Raw genomic sequence first — 22389 nt, forward strand, 5'->3', positions numbered from 1 at the left:
GCCGCTTGCTGGAGGGCTGGCAGGGTAGCTGCCAGCCGCGCTTAAAAAGCGGGCTCAGGATTGCCTGGAGAGGCCCCGGGGTCGACCGCCCCCCCGCGAGCGGCCTGGCCCAGCTGAACTGACCCTCCTCCCCGTTTCCGCAGGGACACTGCCAAGACCGCTCAGGCCGCCAGGAAGACCCCCGCCATCGACTACGCGGAGCTGCTGCAGCACTTCGAGAGGGTCCAGGGCAAGCACCTCCAGGGCCGGCACCAGCGGGCCGTGCGGGCGGGGGAGCCGCCGGAGCGCCGGGGGGCGGCCGCCTTCTGATGGTCCTCGCGAGGACGGGTCCACTTCGCTCCCCACGGACTTTCCGGGTCGGGGCCGCGCAACCCGCCCGGCCTTTCTTCGCCCAACCGCACCGGAGTGCCGAGGCCGGACGCTGCGGCCTGGCCGTGCGCGCTGGTCCGCGTGTGTGTCCCCCGCCCCCCGCCAGGCCCCAAAGGCCTTCCCGCGGCCGTTCCGGCATCGCCCGCGAGTCCCGTTGCTCAAATGAAGAGATTTGAAATAAAGAGGACTGGAAACGTCCGGAGGCTCTTTGGCCGTTTGTGGCTCCGTTGGGCGCATCGCTAGCGCGGCCGGCTCTGCTGCACGTCGGGCGGGCCCTGCGGGTGGCGGGATGAAAACGGACCATCCGGGATCCTGTGGGGCCGAGGTTGGGAGTGGGCGGAGCCCAAGCTGGCGTCTTTTTCGGTCAAGGCAGTCCGGCGGGAGAGCCTTGGGGGGGGGGGGTCAATTGTTGGAGTGAGGCGCAAAACGGCAGCTGATCCGGCCCTGCCGTCCCAGAGAGGAGCCCCCTAAGCGCGCCAGCAGCGACTCTCCGCCAGAGCGATGGGCACCCGCCAGCTCCCACTCGGGCTCCTTTGCCTCCGCAGCCCGGACGGAGCGCGCCGGCCCAGTTGCCGGGGCTCCAGCTGAGACGCGACGGAGGAGGGGGCGCCCCTCCCCGCCCACGTGACCAGAGTGTGCCCCCCCGCCCGCATCCCAGGCGCGGGCTCGCCCCCTGCCGGCCCAGCGGCGCTCCCGCCCCCCGCAGCCCATGGCCCTCCGCCGCCTCCCTCGCGCCTCGCCGGCCCCGCCGCCAGCCGCCCCGGCCGGGAAGTGACCGAGCGGGCGCGCCGCCGCCGCCGCAGAGCCTCGCCCGGCGCGTCGCAGCAGTGCAGCGGAAGGGAACGGAGCGGGCGGGCATGGAGGCAGCGGAGAAGGAGTGCGGGGCGCTGGGCGGCCTTTTCCAAGCCATCGTCAACGACATGAAGGTGAGTGGCGGGCAGCCTCTGAGGACGTGCAGAAGGCGAGGCGGAGGGGCGGCCCGGCTCTCAGCTTGCGGGCAGGCGCCGGTCCTTGGGGCGGGGCAGCCTTCGCGGAGAACCCTGCCCGCTACGGAACCCCTCGTAGGCGGGGGGCGGCCGATTGCCCGAAGGAGCCGGGACACCCTGCGCTCGGCCTCGGGGCGGCTCTCCAGCGGAAGGGGCCTTCTTCTCCCGCCGCCCCGACCAAGGGGGACCGGCTCGCCGCAGCCCGCCCCCCCTTCACAGGTGCAGCAGGGAGCGGGGATGTTCGGCACCTCCCAGCCCCCGACGCCGCCTCTTGGGGGCGGCTTCCCCCGGCTCGGAGACGCGTCCCGCGCTCGCCTGCCTGGCCTTTTGCTGGTGAGGCTACAGTGTAGCCTTCGCCGCAGGGCATCTCCTGCCTCCTCTGCCCGGCGCCGCTGCCCTGATTCTGCCCGGTGGCCAGGCCGAGAGAAGCTAGCTGCCTTGCCCCGTTTCTGCCCCTGCGCCGGCGAAGGGCTCCGCCGAGCCCTCCCGCGACATTTATCGCCTTGGCTTTGGGGCTGCGGCCTCCAGCGAGGCGTGCTGCCGGGTGCAGAGAACCCGCGGGGCGCACTGGGGGGCTGCCGCAGAGCCCCTTGGTTTCAGTCGCCGGTGCCTTAAGGCTGCGAGGGCCCCGAGGCCTTGCCCGTCCCTGAAGCAAGGGGGCCTCAGCTCAGGATGTTGTTCAAATCTGCCCTCGTCCCGCTCAGTCGGCACAGCGCAGGATGGGGCTGCGGAGCTCTTGATCGGCCCCTTGGTTCAGGTTCAGAAAGGGCAGCACAGGCTTCATTGGGTGGAATCCAGTTTGTGCCAGAATTTATTTCAATCATTTCATTTATTACTCTAATCTAACAGCCTCACCAAAGGCTCACAGGTGGGTGTTGGCTTCCCAGGGTAAGGTAGCCTTGATCCGGTGAGCCTTGGGAGGTGGCAGGCTTGGGAAATAACTGATCCCACCCCAGATTTTGAGCCTAGAAAGTGCAGCCACAGAGCAAGATCAGGCTGGGGAGATTTTGGTCAATTGTTTGCTCCAGGAATTGGTGCTATGTATTTATTTCACGGGCACCTTTGCTTAAGGTTTAAAATTCGACTCTTCCCTGCCCCAAAACTGTCTTCCTTGAGACTTCCCAACTTCTTCACTCTCCATCCAGCATAGTTCATGAGTTCTGGAAAACACAGGGCCAGCAGTGGTGCTCTATCCCGGAAGTCCTGGGGGAGGGCAAGAAGAGAATTACAAGGCTTTTTTTTGGGGGGGGGGTAGTGTTGGGCGCATGAGGCACTCACTCCACCAGGCAAAGCAGGGTGACTGGTCCTTCAGAAGGGCTGTCACAGGAGAGAAAGAGGCCAGCTGTTCATCCCGGGTTGGCCAGCTGTTCTCTGCTGGATGCCCAGGACCATCCTGGGATCACTCTGAGGGAGGTGGGTGGTCCAGAAATGTGAAAAACAAACAAATTCTGGCCTAGGCTTCCCTGATGCACCACCAAAGTGGGAGGAACTGCGGGGTGCAGTGCATTTCCTGCCCTGGATCACTCAGAACAGGTCAAGCTAAAAAAGAGGTCCAGTGAGCTGGCCCAGGTTTTTTGCTGTCCAATATGAGCTGTAATTGGGAAGCCTGACCGCAGCCTTTCGAGTCTGGCTACGCTGGGTCAATTTTGGCCCAGGCTGCATATTTACAAGTGCAGTTTGGGTCTCTAAGGCTGCGCCAGTTCACTGGTGAGAGGATTTCTCTGCATCTCCTCAGGGGCCTCACTTGGCCTCCAAACAAAGGTGCCTTTCTCAAAAAGTGATGTCTTCAAATGTGGCTGCAGGTGGTCAAGTTACAATCCCCCCCACTCTGAAAAGGGGGTCCTTGAGATGAAGAAGAGGAAGAAAGGGAACAAAAATGGCCCTAAGCTGCTTTTCAGCGTGGAAGTTTTTCCCCAATCCCAGTCTTTCCTGAGACACTTTTTAAAATAGCATTTTAAAGATGTGAAATCTGCTTTATCGATCAACATTTTGACTGTGTTTCTGTTGATAGATTCTAAGTAAAATAAAACCTATGCATGGAAAATACAGAGAAGGCCTCATAACTGTTTTGTTGTCCTGAGGCTGAGCTCTTGAGAGCCTCCCAGGATTCCCAGCACTTGGGCTCTACCAGGGAATTCACCAGACGTTTTGCCCGCACTTCTTTTGCTGGAGGGAGTAACCATGGACTGTCTGTGTACCACACCACCACCACCACCACATGCCTCCTCACTTAATGACTGAATGGACACTTTATATGAAGCTTAAACAGGAAAGGGACCAAATGGATCAAATCCCACAAGCTGAGCAGGTGATGCAAATTTAAGTCCGTGGTCTTTGGTGGTTCTGCCAATAACCGTATGCAGCTCCAGTCTGGACTTGTAGAAGAAAGCCTGCTAAGCAAGAGATGAGAACATCTGAAGCGAATCTGGAGCTCTGAACACTTTGGGGGCTGGTTTGCTCTTGAATGGATGATGACAGGCTCAGAGGGCAAAGCAGAAGACATTCTAGAGTGAAAGTAGCAATAGCAATAGCAATAGCAGTTACTTATATACCGCTTCATAGGGCTTTCAGCCCTCTCTAAGCGATTTACAGAGTCAGCATATTGCCCCCAACAACAATCCAGGTCCTCATTTTACCCACCTCGGAAGGATGGAAGGCTGAGTCAACCCTGAGCCAGTGAGATTTGAACAGCCGAACTGCAGAACTGCAGTCAGCTGAAGTAGCCTGCAGTGCTGCATTTAACCACTGCGCCACCTCGCAACACACAGTTTGTTCCTTTATTAAACAAATCTATATGACCACCCGAGTGGCACATGGTGACTCCTGGTGGCTTACCCCTTTAAAAATCCACAGTATGAAACCAGTAATACCCACTTATTTGCATATCTTAATTTATGTAGATCAGGTGAACAACATTTGAACACTCAGAGCTGCCTTCAGTTTGGGAAAGTGTGGAGAGTTATTAATTCCCTCTCCCACAGTTTTAGGGAAACCGTTTATGAGGACTTTATGATAAAATGTTATGGCATTTCAAAAGTCAAAAGTTATTTCATTAGGTTTTGTGGATTAATACATCCAGTGCATTCGTCTTTACTGAACATTGTGCTTTGTACTTCAAGGCTAACAAGCTTTCCTCTGGAATATTTGGTTAGAGATATGCTGCCGCTTCTAGGAATTTGTTTTGGGATTCCTGCTAATGGTGGAGGACTGTTGTTCCCACTCCTCCCAAGATGGTTCTCTGTGGTCCATCCTGTTCAGCTGCTGCTGTCTCTCAGGGCAGGGTCAGCATCTGTGCTAACTTGTTCATCCTCACCTCCCACTCTCATGTGGGAGGCCATTCAGCTCCAGCTCCAGAGGATTGGCAGAGAAGGAGCCCAGGGGCAGGCTGACGTTTAGGCGTTCCAGTCAGTGGACCAGCATTTTCAGCAGACAGACAAGGCCCCCGGGGCTCTTCCAGCCCAGCCATTGGCTCAGGGGAGGCCAAGACTTCATGAGGTTTCCTTGGAAACCTGTTCGACCTGTGCCTTTGGGGCTTCCTTGGCCCAGGCATCTGGGAATAGTCCTTGGCTTTCAAGTCTTGGATCAATTTGCAGACATTTGTATTCTTACTATATTTTGGTGGCAGTTCTTATCTGATAGCATCCTAAGTTTGGAAGGGACTTGGAGGCCTTCTAGTCCTACTTCCTGCTAAAGGCAGGGTGCCCAGAAAAAATGGTGTCCAACCTTTGCTTTCAAGTCCCCATGATCCCCGGGGGCAAGTGGTGCCACTTCTCAGTAACTTCAGTATTTCCAGTTTGGATCTCCTTGAGTAAGTTTCTACCCATTAGCTCTTCTTGGATGCGGTGTGGTAAAAGTTCACATTGCAACAATGTGACAGCCTTTCGAGGCATCACATGTGGGGCTGAGAACCTGGCAGGAGAGCTTCTGGCCCTGCTTTTGCTGCTCTCACTGTCCTGGTCCCTTCACGCAGCTGTCTCGCCTCTGCCCAAGTCCTGCAGTGAAGAGGAGCTTTCTCTTTTCTAGAGATATTTCCTGCCTTTTAGACAACATCTGTTTCTTTGCAGTCTCCACCCCGTGGATTCTCATCCAGAACTCCCGAGTAATAGAACAGTTTTGTCTCTTCATCCTGGACATGACAGCCTTTCTGCTTTTTTTTGAAGGCTTCTCTTAATCTCTATTTCAGCCACATATCCCCATCTCCTTCAGCTCTTGATTTTAAGTCCCCTGACTAGTTTATCAAAATTCTTCTTAAAATATAGTGGCCAGATTTGAAAGCAGCATTCTTGTGCTAATACATGGATAGCCTTAGCTCATGTTCAGCATCTGATTATTTTAAGATGCCTTAATCCTTTTCACACCTGTTTTTTCCAAGTCACTGTTTTCTTTTTGTTCCTAAATACATAACTTAGGCCTGCAATATTTCCTTTTGGTTCAGATTTTTAAGTGATGAAGATCCTTTTAATGTGGCTTAGCTGAAACCAGACCTTCAAAGGCTCCGGTTGATAGGGAGGCTTCAGTGCTTTGCCCACATGTCGCAAAGGAAAAAGGAATGGGGAGGACAGGCTTCCCTGGCCTCTTGGCTTGGAAAAAGGCAAAATTCCTGAGCAGTCCAGAGGAGAAAGGAGATATCGCTATAGAAGATACCTGAGTGACAGTTGGCTTGACCTTTTTTTAGCAGCTGCCAGGAGATTGCCTGGCTTCACATTACAGAGGAATCCCTGCTAGAAGACATTGGGAATTGTGATCAAATTTAGATAATCTTGCTGATGTCTTCAAGAAAAGGTGGGATATATGAAACTAAGCATAAATATGGAAGTGGTATGGAAATGATATCCAATATTTATAGAACTCTTGTTCATCTTGGCTTTTCTGTTTGAAGGATAAGATTACTCAAGAGAGTTGAAAAATAGCAGGAATTCTAAGTAAACTGTATGTAACATTGGAGTAATAGATGGATGGTGGAATCAATAGCCAAAGACTGGTGGGATTTTCTTTATTGGATGGGCTCAAGAAGCTCTGTCTGGACTCTGGAGGTGCTCCAATTTTGATTCTTTCCTAGGGCAGGGATTGGCCTCTCTGCCTCAAGAGTTACTTCTGAGTCTAGCATTGTAGGAATTATATCCAATTATGTAAGAATTGCTGTCCTGAGAGGAGAAGAGGACACTTCCCAGGGAAGTCTACTTTTAGATATTTAGAAGACGGGCAGGAAGGGATAACACAGTGGAGGCTGAGAGAGGAGAGTTTCTCCTATAGTCTTAGTGACTATTGTGTGAGATTCCTATGAAAGGAGGGAACCTCATCCTCAGTTGCTAAAATGGACTTTATCATCCTCTCTAATGGTATTGCAAAGGCAATGAAATTTAACAAATGCAGAGAGCTTCTTCCCAACATAAGCAACATATATGACTTAAGCATTTATCTATGGATATGGAGGCCACATGCAGGTGTGCCTTGGAAACTGTGCAAGTAGGGCTGGCCATAGAGTGAGGATTCTCCCTTTTACTCCCCCCAAAACTAGGAGGGTCCCTTCTGAGGCTCTTTCTCAGCTTCCACCACTCCCATGGACTCAGATTTTTCTTGACATCAGACCACTGTGGAGAGTGCAGTTCTTCCTCCCCTCTTGCAAAGTGATTCTCCCAGCCCATTGCAAGGAGGGACACATGAAGCCAGTTGACAATCCATCTCTCTCTCTGTCTCCGTTTTGTGAGGGAGCCCAAGTCTAGGAAAGATGCCTCTGTCTGAGGAGGGAAAAGGAAGCCACCCAGGAATGGAAGGGCCATAGCATCTAGACGGAGCTAGGTGCTCACTGACAAGTTCTCCTATCGACAAGAATTAGAAGACTATGCTTCCAAAATTTTGAATCTAGCAATGACCTTCCTGAGGGCAGGACAAGAAGCAGTGGGTGGAAGCTCATCAGAGGAAAATCCAGCCTAGAAATGAGGAATTTCCTCACAGAACAATTAATCAGAGGAGCAGCTTCCCTTCAGAAATTGTGAGTGCTGCATCCCCAGAAGCTTTCAAGAAAAGATTGGATAACCATTTGTCTAGGATGGAATCGGGTCTCCTGCCTGGGCAGGACTAGACCTCCAAAGTCCCTTCCAATCCTGTCATGATTCCACAAATTCTAGATCTTCTCTAGAGTCTTAAGAGTGCAACCTCCCAGCTCTGAGATGTCTCAGTCCCTCTCCCCATCATAACTCCCACCTGTAGTTGCAGATGGCTGCCCTAGAAGAAGAAGCTGAACATATTTACCGTATTTATCAGAGTATAAGACACATATTTTTCCCTCAAAAAAGAGGATGAAAATTTGGGTGCTTCTTATACACTGAATACATCATTTTCGATTACACATCCCAAAACTCCGCCTACTTCACCAAAATGGTCATGCATAGCTTTTAGGAGGCTTTGAGAGAGCTCCTGGGGGCTGGGGAAGGCAGAAATGAGCAAAAAAGGACCATTGTTTGCTCATTTTTGCCCCCTCCCAGGAGCAATCTACAAGACTCCTAAAGGCTATTCGTGCCCTTTGGGGGGGGGAACGGGCCAGTTTTCATGACAAACGAGCCATTTTTGTGATGTTTGCAGAGTGCAAAAACTTTTTTTAAAATTTGCCTCTTCAAAACCTTGGTGCCTCTTATACGAAAAATATGGAAATGATTAAATTTTATTTCCTGTCTAAGGTGACTATCAGGTCTGGCAAGAGATTTCTTGTTAGGCTGATGCTTCTTCAAGAGCAGCACAAAATATTCCCATATTTATCTTGCAAGTGGCAGATTGTTGGGGGGGGGGGGAAGCATAATGTCTCTGTTTGAGCATATGTTGGAAAGGTTTGCTGAGCAACACACCATAAAATTGCGTAGGTTGTGTTGTTGGAGTACTCTTGTGTCCCCTCGGTGGCGGCTGTTTATCTCGTGCTTCTATTCTGCTCCCTGCTGTAAACATTCCTGCAATGCTGTATTGTCCATCAGGCCGTGTTGACGTGGACAGCCTTCCCTGGATTGCTTGGTATCCTGGCAGTTGACCTGAGGATGGCAGTGCCTGCCCAGGTCTTCCAAAGCAAGGCAGCCAGTAAGCAAGATTTAGGCAGCTGCTAGGTTTAGGGAGCACTGGAGCCTGTGGCTGCGGGGAGGAGCAGCAGCAGCAGGAAGCTTTGGTTCTCGCGTGCAAGTGCTCTTCCTTGGACTGTGGAAGGGACCCGAAAGCTCAGCCGCTGGCACTTTGCTCTCAAGGGGAGGGTGGTTGCGTGTGGACTCAGCAGGGCCTCGTCTTCTCAACTGAGGTCGGATGGAGCCTTCTCGCCCCTCGGGTTGCAATCTGCCACTGCAATGGCCATTCCTATTACAGCCCCACAAATTCAGGTGGGAGCACTCCACAGTTCCTGAAAATATATTAGATGTGACTAGGAGATGATATATATCCCTGTGGATTTGACAACCCCTCCATGTTGCAGTTTTGCTTAGCTCAGTATCAAAGGGCCCCTTCTCTGTCTTTTCCCTCCCATTTGGGTTGTTTCTCTCCATTCTTCACTTAGTCCCTTAGGGGACTGAGGCCTTCCTCACCGCTTGGTGTGCCAAATCAGGGGGCTTGAAAGTGGCTGCAGCTCTTAGTTGTTCTCTGGCTTCGTCTCTCCTTTGATTCAACAGAAGAACCCAAGGGGGGCTTTCATTCCTTTCCCGGGGGGGGGCATTCTTGCAAGCATGTCAGTGGCTTTTTGAATTATGCAAGGAGTGGAAACAGTCACAGTCCATTACAACAGGCACCAATCCCCTGAGCCCAGTTAAGAAAAGCCTTGCTTGACACTTCTCGGTTTTACACTCTCAGCTAAATAGGTCCCTCTCTCTCGAGGGCCCATTGGTGCCTTCCGCAGCCTGCCAGTCTGAATGCATTCGACTGAGCACAGCCGCCACTCCAATCTCAGCGTAACTGAACAAGGCCAACACCCTGGAAGCAGCAGGTCCAGGCCTCAAGCCTCAAGGGCTGCAGCCACAGTTAATGCCTTCCTAAAACTGAAGAGGGGAGAAAAGATAGAGCTGGCAGGAGGCTGTTCAAGGGAAGGGGCGACAACGGAGATAGGTTGCTGTGAGGGACCCCCAAGCATGGGCAGGTGCCCCAGTTTCACACAGCTGGAAAGAACCTGCACAGCTGCCTCCAGCTGTGTCAGCCCTTTGAGGTAGGCTAGGTCAGGAAATTTCATTTCATTTCATTCATTTTCATTTATTATATTTGTATGCCGCCCTATCCCGAGGGACTCAGGGCGGCTAACAAGCAGGGGGGGAAGGGGAATACAAACAAGAGACAAACAAGCAAGTTAAAAACAACACAACAGTCACATCAGATTAAGTGGGGCCGGGAACTCATCAGCCCCAGGCCTGCCGGAACAGCCAGGTCTTAGTGGCTTTGCGGAAAGCTGGAAGGGTAGTGAGGGTCCGGATCTCCACGAGGAGATTGTTCCAGAGGGCCGGAGCAGCCACAGAGAAGGCCCTTCCAGAGCAGTGCTCCCTGTCCCATCCTCATCCAGGGGAGGTCCAGAAGAATGCCGTTCCTAATAGCGTTGAAACGGGCTATTCTAGGGAGGCTTCCCTTTCACCCCCACTCTCAACTGCCAACCAAGGGTCATATCAGGGGGATCCATTCCATCGCAGAGCATCAGCCACTGTACAGGACCTAGCCAGGCCTATTTTGGCTCCTCAATCTGACCCACACAAGGTCACCGGGGAGCAGAGGTTGCTTCCCTTTGAAATGCAGAACCTACCTGAGAATTTCCAGTGGCTGATCGTGCAGGCTATTTCGCATGGAATAGCGGCTGGGATTCAGCAGCGGTCTCCAGCTCCAGTTGCTGGGGGCTCAGTCAGGACATCTAGAGACAATCTAGTCCAGCACTACCCATCTGCTCCACTTGTGAGTAGACCGATATCCCCGTCCTTAGCGAGCGAGGGCTCGGTCCTGGGAGAACAGGTTCAGAGAGAACTAGATCTGTCAGAGGATGAGGAACCAATGGCCCCTGACCACCCAGCGTTTTCAGGGTTGTTCCCACCCAATGTCTTTAAGTCGCTTCTGCGCAAAGCGAGGGCTACTGCACAGTTAGGGGGTGGGGCAGGGCCACGGAAGAGGCCAAAGGCTGAGGAGGGCGTTTTTTCAGAGCCTACGGTGGAGAAGGAGGAAATTCCTGCCCAAGATCGTTAAAAAACAATGGGCCAAGCCAGATTCCTTCCCAAATCCCAGCAGTAACGATAGAAGGTTTTACAACATAGAGCCAGGGTTTTCACAGGCACTGCAATTGCCCACAGTGGATCCCCCAGTGCTGGCACTCACTTCACCCTCCTCTTTGGTGTTTGGTGATGTGGCAGATAATCTAAAAACCGATGATAAGAAGGTGGAGCTGACACTCTGGAAGATCTTCCAATCTGCAGCCTGGGCTCTGAAGGCAGCGGCCTCGGCGTCATTCTTCAACTGCACAGCATTCCAGAGTATATCCCGCCTGAAGATGCATGTTTGCATCAAGACTTGAATAAACTGGTGGCGGTATCTCAGTTCTTGGCCGATGCAGTGTTGAACGTGATGAAGTATGCATCCCGAGCGATGTCTTCCTCGGTCGCTTCCCAGTGTCTTCAGTGGCTGTGGAGCTGGCAAGCTGACAAGTCGAAGTGGAGACTGGCGTTGGCAGAATATGCGGGAGGATCGCTGTTTGGAGCTTCTCTGAACCCAATTCTAGTCGAGGATAAAAACAAGAAAAAGGTTTAAAGATCTATGCCATATTACTGCAAGAGCTCTTTTCACCAACCTTACCATGATACACAGCAAAGCATGTATTTCTCCACCAGGGCAGAGAGGCAGCCAGAGAGGCATTACCCGAGGGATAGGCCTCGGTTTCAACTCTAGGGCAAGTGGTCCTTTCAGGGAGGAGGTGGTCGCCATACTTGCACATTCCCATTTTTCTGGAGCATCGGAGGTTTCTCCAGTTCTGTTATTTAGGAGTGCATTACCAGTACAGGGCGCAACCATTTGGACTGGGCTCAGCCCCCCAGAACCTTTACAAAGGTATTGGCAGTGGTAGCCACCCACCTCCAAGAGAGGCTGGTTAGGATCCAGTGCTACCTGGTTGATATACTGGTCCAGGCAGCGTCATCCAGCCAAACACAAGCAGATATCCGCCTAGTGGCAGACACTCTACAGGAATTGGGATTCTCAGTTAACTTTGAGAAGAGTAGCCTCGTCCTTTCCACAAGGATTCTCCACCTGGGGGCAGTGATAGATTCCCGTAAGGGCATGGTTTTCCTCTCACCAGACCGCAAGAGGAGTTTAGAATCTGTTAGTCAAACAGATTCACAGAGATCATTATGTCCCCATAGCAATTCTTTCCAGCTTGCTGGGGAAGTTTAGCTCTTTCATTGATGTGGTGCCTGTGGGCACGTCTGCATGCCAGGACCCTGCAATGGCAGCTCCTGCCGTATCAGAGGGACAACACCAGCAATTCCGTCTCCAAAGTCTCAGTGACACCACGGGTACTGCTTTCCCTCAAGTGGTGTCTGTCACTGGTGCTGAATAAGGACTGTGAGTTCAAGGAGCCGGAGCGTCTCGCCCTGACGCCAGACACCAGTTTGTTCGGCTGGAGGGCACTTCTCGGATCACAACTGGCACAGGGTCGGTGGTCCTGGACCGACCTACAGCACAACATCAACTGGCTGGAGCTTCAGATGATCCATCTGGCACTACAACATTTTAAGGACAGTGTCGAAGGTCAACACATCCTGGTCCTGACCGACAATGTCACGGTGAAGGCCCATATCAACTGCCAGGGAGGCACACTCTCGAAGGCATTGTGACCCGAGGCAATGGTGCTCGGCACCTGGGCAGAGAGACACCTGCATTCCATTCAAGCGCAACACATCACCGGGGTGGACAACCAGTAAGTGACTGGCTGAGCCGGTCAACGAGACCACAGCGAATGGAGTCTGCATCCGGAGTTGTATTTGCCGGAGGTTCAGGCTGCCAAAAGTATTTTATTCTTGTTTTGCAGCCATTTGTACCAATTGTTCCAAATTTCATAATATTCCGACTCTTCTTTATCTTTTAATTTCAGTGTTAATTTGTCCATTTCTGCACAATCCAAAGGTTTTTTTATCACTAATTCGTCTCAGGGGGTATTATTTTGTTTCCAGCATTTGGCAAATGCCATTCTAGCTGTAGTTAGTAGATGTGTTAATACATACTTAATTTTCTTTGTATATTTCCCTTTGATTATTCCCAGCAGAAAGATTTCGGGTTTGTATTTTATCTGTTCTCCTGTAATTTCTTGGGTTCTACCACAAAACCGCGGACGACAAAATCGCGGTCGATGAAAGCGCGTATGTGACGTCATCACAGCGCGACGAAAAAGATCGAAAAAGATCGAAAAATGTAAAAATAAAGCTAAAACCTTCCCCTAACCCCCCCAAACCTAACCCTAAACCTAACCCTAAACCTAACCCTTAACCTAACCCTAAACCTAACCCTTAACGTAACGAAAAACCTAATGGTAACCCTTAACCTAACGCTAAACGTAACGCTAACGCTCTAACCCTAACCCTTAACCTAACCCTTACCTTTATGTGAATCGGCTTGCTGTAATTTAATTTTTATTTCAATTTTTCGATCTTTTTCGTCGCGTTGTGATGACGTCACATACGCGATTTCGTCGACCACGCTTTTGTGGAACGCGCTTTTGACGGGTCACGATTTCTTGCACCCATTTCCAAATTTTTGTCCAATATTTTTGTGTTTCTGGGCAGGTCCACTATATGTGATAAAAAGTCCCTTATACTTTTTTATATTTCCAGTAGGTCAGCTTCATGTTTGGGTACATTTTAGCCAATCTTGTTGGTGGTAAATGCCAACAATGAAACATTTTGTACATATTTTCTTTTAAGTGCTGCTGATCATGTTAGTTTATAATTTGTGTTCCAAATTCTTTCCCAATCCACTAGATCTATGTTGTAACCAAAGTTTTTGGCCCACGCTATCATGCGACCTTTAACTTTTTCTTCTTCTAACGTTACTTCTAATAAATATTTGTAAATTTTCTATTTGTTTTCAAATTCCCTTGGCTGTCTAAAATTTCACTATATCTAACCATTTTCGATAGATCTCGTGTATTGGGATGTCATGGCTTCCATAGTGGAAAGCCATGTCGGTATTTTCATGTAATGTTTTTCTCTAATTTTATTCCAGACCTGTATCAGTGCATTTCTAATATAGAGTCTGTGAAAGTATTTTTGTTTCTTTTTACCCTCTTCCCTTAGGAAAAAATGCCATCCTGTTTGCAAATCATGGCCCTCTAATGTTAGTATTCTTTTATTTTTTTAATTTATCCAATCCCTGATCCATGTTAGTGCTGCTGCTTTGTAATAAAGCTCCCAGTCAGGGAGTCCCATCCCACCTCTGCTTCTGTCATCCTATAGAACTTTCAACTTTATCCTGGCTTTCTTCCCTTGCCATATAAATCTTAATATAATCTTATTCAATTCAGTAAAAAAAAATCCGAATTTTATGGGGATTGTTTGAAATAAGTATAATAGTCTCGGTAATACATTCACATTTATCGCTGCTATTTTCCCAACAATGATAGTTGTAGTTCCCCCATAATTCTAGATCTTTTTTTATTTGTTGCACTAATTTTGTATAATTATTTTCTTTTATAGTTGAGCATATTCCAAGTTAGCCATATTCCAAGATATTTAACTTTCTTTGTCACTTGCAGTTCTATTATTCTTTCTCATTCTTTATTTTTTCTTCCTTCAAATTTTTAGTTATCATTTTAGTCTTTTCTCTATTAATCTTTAACCCTGCTACTTCTCCATATTTTCCTAATTGTCGCATTAAGCTATTTCCTGTTTTTAGCAGGTCTTCTATAATGAATACCAAATCATCTGCAAAGGCCTGAATTTTATACTCCTCTTTTTTAATTTTAGTTCCTCATATCTCCGAATTTTGTCTAATTCTTATTAAAATACTTTCAAGCGTCAGGATAAAGAGCAGAGGTGATAGTGGGCAACCCTGCCTTACTCCTTTCATTATTTTAAAGGTCTCTGTACTTTCCCCATTTAATAATATATTTGCCCTTTGTGTGGAGTATATCATTTCTATTAATCTTTTAAATTGGTCCCCTAATTTCATATTCTTAATTTGTTGTATCATGAATTCCCAATTTAAATTGTCAAATGCCTTCTGTGCATCCAGAAAGACAAGTGCCACTTGTTTCTCTGGATGCGCCTCATAGTACTCTAAAATATTTGCTATTATTCTAGTGTTATTCCTGATTTGTCTTGTTGGGAGAAATCCATTTTGGTCTGGATGTATATAGTCATTTAATAGTTTTTTCAATCTTTCCACTATTATTGTTGTGAATATTTTATAGTCAGCATTTAACAACGAGATTGGCCTATAGTTTTGAATCTGTTTTTTTATCTGCACCTTCTTTAAATATTAATGTAATATGTGCTTCCCTCCATGAATCCGGTATTTTTGCTTTCATCAGTTCCTCATTATACATCTCCAACATCAAGGATTCTATCAATTCGTTCAATTCATCTATTATTTTGTACCATTCTGCTGGGAATCCATCTCGGCCTGGCATTTTATTATTTTTCTGTTTCTGAATCTCCTGTTTCAATTCTAGGTTTTTGGGTTTTTTTTGACAACATTTTTTTCATATCTTCTGTTATTGACGGGATTTCTTCTCCATTTAGATATTCTTTTATTTGTTTTCCATCTACTTGTTCCCCTTTATACAGATTCTCAAAGTACTTGTATGAAATCTTTTTTTTCCCTTCCATTGTATGTTGTAGTTCACCACTTTCCTCTTGAAGTTGATATATTAATCTTTTTTCTCTTTCTTTTCTCAATCTATATGACAGACACCTCCCTGGTTTATTTGCTTGCTCAAAGAAATTTTGTTTTGTTAGTTTTAGGCCCTTTACCATTTCTTCCTGTTCTAATATATTTAATTTATGTTTTGCTAACATCCAATCCTTTCTAATTTTGTCACTTTGTGGCTTATTTTGTAATTCTATTTCTAAATTTTTAGTTTCCTCCTCTAATATCTTCTGTTGTACCCATTTTTCTTTCTTTCTTTCTTTCTTTCTTTTTTTTTTTTTTTTTGCTGAATACGCTATAATAATTCCATGGGAATAAGCTTTCATGCTGTGCCATAAATTTTGAATAGATGTCAGTTCTTTTGTGTTTTCCTTAAGGAATAACTCCAATTTGTTTCTACATTTTTGAATAAATTCTTTTTCTTTTAATATTTGCAAATTTAACGTCCATCTTTGTCTAGTTTTCCCCCCACTTTCCAGATTATTTTAATGGGGTTGTGATCTGCCCAAGTATTTGGTAATATTTCAATTGTATGTATTTTTGACCCAATTTCCCCATTCATCCATGCCATATCAATCCGTGATCAGGATTGGTGTGGGTTGGAATAAAAAGTAAATTGCTTTTTTCTGGTTCCATTTTTCTCCAAATATCTATCAAGTTTAGCTCCTCCATCATCTCAAAACAGGTTGTTGGTAATACTTTTTTTTATTTTTAGTTTTTTCGTCACTTATGTAATCTTTTTTACTGTCTACTATGGCATTATAATCTCCTATTATGCAGATATTCCTCACTCCAATTTCTCTAATTTTTTCATGTAATTTTTTATAAAAGTCCTGATTTTTGTTTGGGGTGTATATTGCTACCAATAGTATTGATTTTTTATTTATTCATATTTCTATCATTAATATTCTTCCCTTTGGGTCTGCATAAATTAAATTTGTCTTTATCCCATCTTTAACATATATCGCTATCCCTTTTCTCTTTTCTTCTGCTGATGCTGCATATAATTTTCCTAATTTAAGACATTCCAGGTATTTTCTATCTTGTTTTTTAATGTGTTTTTCCTGTAAGCATATTATATCTGCCTTTTGTTTTGTTAATTTTGCCCAGCTACACTTTCTTTTTGTTGGTGAATTTAAACCGTTAATATTTACTGACAATAATAGATTTACTGACAAAAATTTACTGACAATAATCTTCCATCCTCCTAATTCTCTACCTGTCTTTGTTTTTTTATTAACTCTAGTTTCTTTTTCACCTTCTTGTTTTTGGTCTCACTTCCTCCTCTCTCTCTTGTTCTTCCTCCTCCCTACTACTTTCTCCCTGTTCTCCTTCCATTATTCTCTTGTTGTTCTTCCTGGCTTTTATATTCCATCTCCTCTTTACTGCTCTGTTCCTCTTCTGGGCCTACTAGTTGCTCATATAAATCCTGTGCCTTCTCCAGATTGTCAACTTTAATCCTTTTCTCCTGCCAGGTTACAATTTTTTATTTTTGAATAAACACAAACAGACAAAACATAACAAACACCACAAAAATATCTTCCATTACAAATTATAAAGAGAGTGTCAATTGGTTACAATGAGCTTTCATGCATCTCTTCCAGTCATCATCTACAATTCATATCAAGTTATATGTTTTAAATCAAATATATTTATTTATATTACTATCATCATACCTCAATCTTCTTACGACTATGATTGTTTTTACGTCCTTTTATATAAAATATTCAAAGATTTAAAGCAAAACCACCTGATGGCATTCCATTATCTATTCTCGATATCATCCAGCAACATTACATCTTTATGACACTTTCTAAATAAAAATTAATTATGTTTAATAACAAAGTTTCTAGACCTCCTTTCTTAATCACTGTTTACAATTTATATCCAATTTCCCTTTTGTCATGTCAATACAAATATTACATTATTATCATTATCAATCATTTATTTAACAACATCATTTCATTTTTATTTTTTATTTTTTGGTCTTAGCTATTTTTTTAATATTATAAGCTTTTATACATAACAAAGTTTCTAAACTTCCTTTCATGATCGTCATTTAGAATTTATACCAAATTTCCTCTTATCAAAGCAATACATATGTGTACATTGTTATCATTATCAATTATTTATCTAACTATATCCATTATCACTTCATTTTTAACATAATGCTCTAATTTTAACTAAATTTAACTAATATTTTGTTATTAGTTTTCATATCTCAACCTGTGTCTTTCCTGTAATAGTGCAGTCTTATGTATTTGCCATTTGTGGAATTAGTCTTCTAGTTATTTTCTGAATCCAATTTGTGTGGACTTCTCTTCCCAACTTGTTGCTTTTTGCATATCTTGTAAAATCTTGAGATCCTCCATCCACTTTTTTAATCAGCTTATCTTTGGTTATCAGTAGTGCTTTTATCAAAGTTTCTCTCTTTGGATTCATCAATTCTTCTCTTTTTTTCTTCTTCTAAACCTTGAAATCTGGGGTAGAGCTCTTTTCCATCTATCTTCCCTTTCTATGTTTCACTCTTTCCATCTCCAACCACACTCAGTTCACTGTCAGTATCCACAATTATCTTGCCTCTTTGTTCATTTTTGCCTTGGGTCTTTAGGACTCTAACCTCCACTTTTTCCATTTGCTGGATATCTTCAATTTTTCCATCAAATTTTACTGCATTACAATCTATATTTTCCAATCTCAATTCTCTGGGTTGTTTCTAGTAATTTTTGAATTTCAGACCTAATCTGTTATAATGTTATGGTTTCTTTTGGATGATATGCCATACTTCCAACTAGTAAACACTGCCACTCTAGTTTCAAAATAAAATTTTGCTTTCACTTCTCTCCAGCTGCCAAAGAGACATCCAAAGAGCACCTGTATAAACAACCTGTGCTCTTCTCCTTATATCTTCTATAAACAAGCTAAAGCCTTTAAAGTGCAAAGTCAAAATGATCAAAGAGAAAAAAGAGAAAGCAATATTTCCAGGACTCAGTCTCCAACCTCCAAGTGGCAGTGCAACTTCTTTTCCCTCTTACTACCCTCTTTATATTCCTTTTATATCTTCTTTATATTCCAGGCTTGAAAGAAACAAAATAAGGAGCAAAATAAAGAGAAAAAACCCTCCAAATCAATATTATAAAAATAAAGAAAAAGATTTAATCCATAGGTTAAAAAAAAAAGAAATAGAAGTAGGAAAACCAATATTTTCACTTTAAAAAGTAGGAAATGCTTGCAAAACTTCTGTCCATAAAAAAAAGGATAACACACTATCCAATATAGCTTAATTTTGCCGCTTATTTTTCTTTTCTTTGCAAGTTGATTTGATTGATTTGATTTTATTATATTTATATGCCGCCCTTTTCCCCCCAAAGGGGACTCAGGGCGGCTCACAATTCAAATCAGGGAAGGGGGGTACAGACAAAAAATAAAAGACGAAACATAACAATACATAATTTAAAAACACACAACAGTCATACCATTCTAGACGGGGGCAACAGCTCTTTAGCCCCAGGCCTGTCGGAACAGCCAGGTTTTAACGGCTTTGCGGAAGGCCTGGAGGGTGGTGAGGGTTCGAATCTCCATGGGGAGTTCGTTCCAGAGGGTCGGAGCAGCCACAGAGAAGGCTCTCCTCCGGGTAGTCGCCAGTTGGCACTGGCCGGCGGATGGAATTCGGAGGAAGCCTAATCTGTGGGATCTAATCGGTCTAGTGGAGGTGATTGGCAGCAGGCGGTCTCTCAAGTACCCAGGTCCAATACCATGAAGGGCTTTATAAGTGACGACTAGCGCCTTGAAGCGCATCCGGAGACCAATAGGCAGCCAGTACAGCTCGCGGAGGATAGGTGTTACGTGGGTGAACCGAGGCGCACCCACGATCGTTCGCGCAGCTGCATTCTGGACAAGCTTAAGTCTCCGAATGCTCTTCAAGGGCAGCATGTAGAGCACGTTGCAGTAGTCCAGTCTAGAGGTCACAAGGGCACGAGTGACTGTTGTGAGGGTCTCCCGGTTCAGGTAGGGACGCAACTGGTGCACCAGGCGAACCTGGGCAAATGCCCCCCTGGTCACAGCCGACAAGTGGTGTTTAACTTAGCGCTGATTTTTTTTGGGGGGGGCAATCTCTTTTATAACAATAGAATTTCCTCATCAGATGGACACACTTCTCTTTCCGCTTTCTTCCCATTCCAGAGTTGTCCCAACTTCAGCAGCTTATGGCTGCGCTTCTGTCACCAGCAAGAAGAGATTCTCTTGTATCAATCAGGGACTTTGCAATGTCCCTGAGATCAGCAAGACGTACTTTTCCCTGTCACCATCTCTTCGGGACAGTTTAGGTCCAAAAGGACTGTCCAGCGGCAAAAGTATCCACTGCGATCTCGGAGCTTCGAGATCGTACGTCGTATCGTTGCGACGTCAGCTCCTCATCTCAGATGCTCCAGGATTTTTGAGAGATGTGGTACAGTGGTTCTGAGGTGACATCTGCCAGCTCCTTTAGAACTCTGGGATGTAATTTGTCGGGTCCTAGTTGTGTAGACGGAGGCTGGGCACGATAGCCACACAGCCAGAGGGAAAGTTTAACTCCCTTTTATTGCTCCAACTTTACCCCCAAAAGCTCCCACAGTTCACTGTAAGTCCAAGAGCAGCGCTCCAAACACACAGGCCCCTCCACTGGGTTTAGCAGAAGCCTGTAGGGCAGTAGCGACATCTTTGGAAAACAAGGAGACTGTTGACATAATGCGTCATCTTGTGTCCTAAAGGGGCCGCTGCGTGTCTGGTTGATTCCAATACAAACTGATTAGACCACACCTGGCATGGCCAAAGGTACCAAAGTGTTCAACCGTTTGTGTTTGCTCTGAGCAGAGCTGGGGCAGGCCTGGATCTCTGGGGGGGGTGCGGGGGAGGCTTCTGACGTGTGGGAAGGAGTTGGCTCCAGCGGGGCCTTTCTGGCACCCCAGGGAGATGAGCAGACTCCCCCCCCCCCACTGCCTTATAGGTCTCTGCTGTTACCCAGGGAAGGTAGAGGCTGGGGGTGCTCAAACTCTTTTCTCCTTGTCTTGCAGAGCTCCTACCCTGTCTGGGAAGATTTCAACTCGAAAGCCACGAAGCTCCACTCCCAGCTGCGGTGAGTTCCCCTGCAGAACAGCTGCATTGGCTTCCCAGCCCAGGGAAGCGGATTGCTCCTTTTTCGAAGAAACAGTTATTTGGAAGGCTGTTCAGAGAGCTGGGAGACCATTTTTGCAAGCAGATGGTGGTAGGCAGAACTTCTGGGTTTCTGCCAAGGGCGGCCCGACCGGCTGAGCGTCTCAGGCCCAGTCAGGCCATCTGCGCTTCTCTCCGTCTCTGTTAAATGTGCATGGAGGTTTTGGTGTGAGGCTTATCAAAAGTCCAAATAGATTAAGATTAGCCAGTCACTCTGACACCCCCTTTTTGATGCTTCTGGGGAACGGGGGGGGGGGGGAGTTAGGGCCTCCTGCTGTTCTGAACAGCTGCAACCGCCACCTGCCCAACCCGGCTGTTTTGGGCTTCAATTGTGCCTGGCCAGCAGCTTTTCAAGACCAACCTAAGAGCCGTAGGAAAGAATATAAAGTAGCTAGTTTCCAAGAAACAGAAAAGTGAACAAAGGGCTGACTGGAGTTTGCACTGCAGTTTGGCAGAGAATTTTAAGGAGGGGCTTGTAATAAACCTCCCCTCAAAGTCAACAACGTGCATTTGGCTACCTTTACATCTAGGAAAGGAACAAGAAGAAAGAGGAGCCTGTCTGCTAAGGCTGTGCATGGCCTTCAAAAAAGATACTCTGTGAAGTATGTTGGTGCAAAAAAGAAGCACCTTTCCTCAAAGCATTAAAGCAGCTGCATCCTTTGGGGGGATTGGTTCCTCCGAACGCTCCCTCCACACTCGCACAGCGGAGGCAAGAAGCGGATGGAAAGAATGGGTGCGAGATAGAGGCTTTTGCTTGTGAAATGCCTGCCAGGAGTGTCTCCGTAGAAGAGATCCTGGCCGATCTCTCTCTCAGATACAGGTGTTGAAGATGGAAAGGAAGGGCAGGAGGACGTGGATGGGGGCAGGGGAATCATCATTCCATGTTTTCATGCATCCATCTAAACACCCTGGGCCTGATTGGCTATGGGGCCCTTGATGTGCGGATGATGCCCATCTCTGCTCCAGCCCAGTGCCAGTCGATGCTTTTGACTGGAAGGTCTCAATAGCTGGAGTCGCCTCAGCTTACCCCTCCCCCTCCCGTCCAGAGAAAGGGAGGAGCCCCGAGAAGAAGATCTTCACCCGTTTGGGACAATCCATGTCTTCCTCTTTCCCGTGACCCCATTGGATGTTGCCTTGGTTTGTGCCATGCGGAAGTTCTGCAGACTTTGGATGTAAGGAGACTTTCCAGGCCAGCAGGCACCTCTTTTTTCTTCCCCCTCGGGAGAGTCTGGCTGAAGGCACTTTGGTTTGGCAAGAGAAATTAGCCCGGTCAGGAAATCAACTTGGCAGGGAGTCTAAATCTCACTTCATTGAGATTGGCTATAATCCAAGAATTTCACAAGTCTTGTTTTGCGGTGCCCCCTTCTTCTACCCCAGACAATTAGGGGAGGTTATTTCCCTGCTCCGGACTTCAGAAAGCTTCAACCCCCTTTTGCCCAGGAAACTGCCTCTGTCTCTCTCTGCCAAGGTTGCCTTCCTGTTGCCCTGTAGCTTCCCCCGGCCTGAGGCTCCCGTGTCTTGTCCCTCCATCCTCCCGCAAAGGACCACCTCTCCTCTCGACCTGAGCCCCTCTTTCTCCCTAGGACCACCATACTGGCTGCAGTGGCTTTCCTGGAGGCCTTCCAGAGAGTGGCAGACATGGCCACCAACACCAGAGGTGAGGAGCTGTGGGGAGCTTGGGAGGGGAAATTGGTGCGGCCCCTGGGAAGCCCCTTCCAGGGCTTGAAGGGGGAGTTTCGTTGATCCAAGCCCAGCTGGGCCCAGTTCTGAGAATGCCTCTCCTTCTGGCACCACTTCGTAAACCTGGACCTGGGCCCAGGAAGGGAGGGAGGGAGCAGCTGCCTCTCTTTTAATTTTGGCTCTTACCTGAGGCCACCCAAGGCCCCTCCTGCTCCCAGACTGGCACGGTCCACACTTGGTCCATCCATTGTGCCGCTGTGGTTCCCGGTGTGAGAAATACTCATGTTTCTGCTTTTATTTTTGCTCTGGTGCTTTG

At 47.0% G+C, this 22389-nt stretch overlaps 2 protein-coding genes across 4 annotated transcripts in view; both read left to right on the top strand.

The window, feature by feature from the left end:
• Positions 1–567, top strand: part of VAC14 (VAC14 component of PIKFYVE complex) — a 42572-nt gene extending 42005 nt beyond the window's left edge. Inside the window, exon 19 of the mRNA XM_014059614.2 lies at positions 144–567. Within this exon, the coding sequence (XP_013915089.2) occupies positions 144–309 (166 nt within the window). The 3' untranslated portion in view covers positions 310–567. The remainder of the gene's footprint in view (positions 1–143) is intronic.
• Positions 568–1097: 530 nt separating this feature from the next.
• The window catches only part of MTSS2 (MTSS I-BAR domain containing 2), a 57813-nt gene continuing 36521 nt past the window's right edge, over positions 1098–22389 (top strand). Inside the window, exons 1-3 of one of the 3 annotated variants that reach the window (XM_087729561.1) lie at positions 1098–1295; positions 20255–20316; positions 21977–22050. In XM_087729561.1, the coding sequence (XP_087585687.1) occupies positions 1227–1295; positions 20255–20316; positions 21977–22050 (205 nt within the window). In that variant the 5' untranslated portion in view covers positions 1098–1226. The remainder of the gene's footprint in view (positions 1296–20254; positions 20317–21976; positions 22051–22389) is intronic. The other 2 variants (XM_087729560.1, XM_087729559.1) reach the window with 2 other exon arrangements.

The sequence above is a fragment of the Thamnophis sirtalis genome, unplaced genomic scaffold (genome assembly GCF_051295495.1).
Source record: "Thamnophis sirtalis isolate CommonGarterSnake01/CBP01778 unplaced genomic scaffold, rThaSir2_p1.2 scaffold_14, whole genome shotgun sequence".
NCBI classification, from domain to species: Eukaryota; Metazoa; Chordata; class Lepidosauria; order Squamata; family Natricidae; genus Thamnophis; species Thamnophis sirtalis.